The following is a 3,517-nucleotide window of genomic DNA, read 5'->3' on the forward strand; positions in this document are numbered from 1 at the left end:
GTTTACCTGCTCCTTCCTACCCTGGGAACTCTGGCAATCACTGTCCTGAGGAACATTCAAGCTCTCTTCGTTGTCCTCACTGTGCCCCCACTGCAGGCACAGGCACGGTGGGATTCTGGGGAGTAAGCCCATTATTGTTAGGAAAGCTTCCAGGTGAGGGGGGACTGACAAGGGGAGTGGGACCAACCAACACAGCCCTGAAATGACTCCCCCTTAAGGCTCCTTCTCATGAGTGCCCCTTTACTAGCCATTTTGCTTTATAGATGCACCAATGGCTCCCAAATGTTCTTTTAAAGGACATTGTTTTGTTTTGATGCCTGAACATCTGCTTTCAAGCTTATCTGGTTAAAGAAGCCATTTAACTCCTTGTGGGTCATTTACTTTTGAGCTACAATAATTAAAAATAATTTTCCGGGGCTAGTGAGATGGCTCAGTGGGTAAGAGCACTGACTGCTCTTCTGAAGGTCCTGAGTTCAAATCCCAGCAACCACATGGTGGCTCACAACTACACAACTACCCATAATGATACATGTCTTCTTCTGGTATGTCTGAAGAGAGCTACAGTGTACTTATTTATAATAATAAGTAAATCTTTGGGCTGGAGCAAGCGGGGCCGACCGGAGCAAGCAAAGGTCCTAAAAGTCAATTCCCAACAACCAGATGAAGGCTCACAACTATGTGTACAGCTATAGAGTACTCATATACATTAAATAAATAAATAAGTAAATAAATAAATAAAATAATTTTCCACACAAAAGGACCACTAGTAAGATTTTATGTTTTCGTTGTGATTGTTTTGTTGTTTTTTTGTGGTTGTTTTTGTTGGCTGGTTGGTCATTGGTTAGTTTTGGTTTTTCAAGACACGGTTTCTCAGTGTAGCTCTGGCTGTCCTGGAACTTGTGCTGTAGACGAGGCTGGCCTCAAACTCCTGATTGCTGGTATTAAAAGCTTGTGCCACCACTGCCTGGCTTAACTATTTGAGGCAACTCTTTATATTTATCTAAACAAATATGTACATATTTACCTAAGGGATCTCACATTCAATGTACTGTTTTGTACCTTGTCTTTTAGTTTGTTGAGAACATTGGTATGTAACCATAAATATTTATTTATTATTATAAATAAGTATACCATAAGTACTGATTTTTATCATTTTTTAAAGGCTGTGCTATTTGCATTATATGAATTCTTGATTTTTAAGAGCTATGTATGTTGTAAGCATTCTTTATTTTGTGTTTCAAATTTTGAGCACCTTATTATTAGTCTTTCAACCTTATTTATAATGTCTGATTTAACTTTTATGATAACCAACTTTTAAAATTTCATGAGTTCTGGGTTTGTTTGTTTTTTGTTTTTGTTTTTGGTTTTTTTTTTTTTGACATGCTTGTAATGAGCTTTGCCATTACATGATATAAAAGGACCTCCCCAATGGCTTAATACTTTGATAGTTTTATCCTTTATATTATTACATCTTTGTTCAGTCTTGAGTTAACCACTGTGAGATATGCCAGCTTTCTCTAGATTATTCCCCTCTTGACTACATTTCTTAAGTACATATGGCATGTTGTTCACTCTGACTATTAGCCTATGCTTGCAATTTCCTGCATCTCTACATACAGTCATTTCAAAACTTGTAGTGTAAACACAACCTCCTGTGTGTGTGTGTGTGTGTGTGTGTATGTGTGTGTGTGTGTGTGTGTGTGTTCAGTATGCTTGCTGTAATGGCTATCAGTTTTGTGTAACAGTATCACCATAGACTTGTATCTTATATTATATTTATTATACTATTATGTGTGCACCTATGATGCCAGTACTCAAGAGGGGATGGCAGGAAGAACAGGCGTTTAAGATCCCCTCCCCCTCACCCCCTCCCCCTCGGCTACATATTCAAGCCAAGGCCTTATCCCAAGAACACACAGAAGTGGAGCCAAATAGATGGACCAGTGGCTAAAAGGCTCAAAAGTCTGAAGAGTTCAGTCTGAGCCCTGGAATCCACAGGGGAAAGGAGAGAACCAATTCCAGAGAGTTATCCTGTGACCTCTCCATGTACATTTTCTCTCTCTCCCTTCCCACCACCTTCTCGCTCCCTAGCTCTCACACTTTCCTGCTCTTTCTTAACACCACCCTCTTCCCTACTCTTTAAAAAGTAAGATTTACTAATTTTATGTATATGAGTACTCTGCAGCTGTCTTCAGACACATCAGAAGAGGGCATTAGATCCCATTACAGATGGTTGTGAACCACCATGTGGTTGCTGGGAACTGAACTCAGGTCCTCTAGAAGAGCAGTCAGTGCTCTTAACCACTGAACCATCTCTTTCCTACTCTTCATACCAACTCTCCCTTTTCTATCTCTCTCTCCCTCTTCTTTCTTCCTCTCTGCCTCCTGTCATTTACACATACACAATAATAAGATCTAGACATTTTTAAAATGAAATATAACTTTTATTTCCAAGGCAATAATCAGAACAGGGGAAGAGGAAAGCTCTGTAACGGGATCCAAAGCCCTCTCACACGTGTCTAAAGACAACTCACATACACTAAAGAAAAAAGTAAATCTTTAAAACAAACAAAAAAAGATTCGCAACTTAAGAAATGTTAAAACCGCTGAGCAGTGGTGGCATACTCCTTTAATCCCAGCACTTGGGAGGCAGAGGCAGGCAGATTTCTGAGTTTGAGGCCAGCCTGTTCTACAGAGTGAGTTCCAGGACAGCCAGGGCTACACAGAGAAACCCTGTCTCGAAAAACCAAAAAAAGAAAAAAGAAAAAAGAAAGAAAGAAATAAAGAAAAAGAAATGTTAAAACCTTAAGGGAAAAACTTTTAACTCAAAGATTCAGATACATACCTTTAATCCCACTATTTGGGAGGCAGAGGAAGGGGGATCTCTGAGTTTGAGGCCAGTCTGGTTTATAGAGTTTCAGCCATTTGTGGAAGATGCCACAAACATAAAAATGGACTATTGAGGCTGAAGAGATAGCTCAGTGGCTAAGAGCACTGACTGCTCTTCCAGAGGATCCAAGTCAATTCCCAGCACCCAGGTTGGGTGGCTCACAACTGCCTGCAACTCTGTTCTTGGAGATTAGACACCTTCTTTTGGCCTCTGTGGCACCTACACACCTACACAGATAGCATACATATACATAGATACACACAATACGTGTAAATAAAAATAAATCTTACTTAAAGGCACAGAATTAAGAAGTATAGACCCAATTCCTCCAGTGATTACATATGACACAATATAAAAGCCAAAAAGCAATGCAGGTACATGTGTGCGCCATTACACGTGTGTCTCTGTGTAACCAATGTACCAATTAAGACAAGAAGCTCCATTACCACAAAGATCTCTCTTCCTTCATCCATAAACAGTCACACCAGCCCCCATGGCTAACTGAATATACTGGCTGGTTTTATGTGTCAACTTGACGTGAGTTAGAGTCATCAGACAGGAAGGAGACTCAGTTGAGAAAAATGTCTCCATGAGATCCAGCTGTAAGGCATTTTCCCAATTAGTGAT

The 3,517-nt window shown here is 40.0% G+C and overlaps 1 protein-coding gene across 1 annotated transcript in view; it reads right to left on the minus strand.

Annotated features, from left to right (window-relative positions):
• The window catches only part of LOC116099987 (nuclear receptor coactivator 6-like), a 3,720-nt gene extending 3,588 nt beyond the window's left edge, over positions 1-132 (minus strand). The window contains exon 1 of the mRNA XM_031384058.1: positions 7-132. Coding sequence (XP_031239918.1) covers positions 7-132 — 126 coding nt within the window. The remainder of the gene's footprint in view (positions 1-6) is intronic.
• Positions 133-3,517: the final 3,385 nt, after the last annotated feature.

Source organism: Mastomys coucha, unplaced genomic scaffold (assembly GCF_008632895.1).
Source record: "Mastomys coucha isolate ucsf_1 unplaced genomic scaffold, UCSF_Mcou_1 pScaffold20, whole genome shotgun sequence".
Taxonomy (NCBI): Eukaryota; Metazoa; Chordata; class Mammalia; order Rodentia; family Muridae; genus Mastomys; species Mastomys coucha.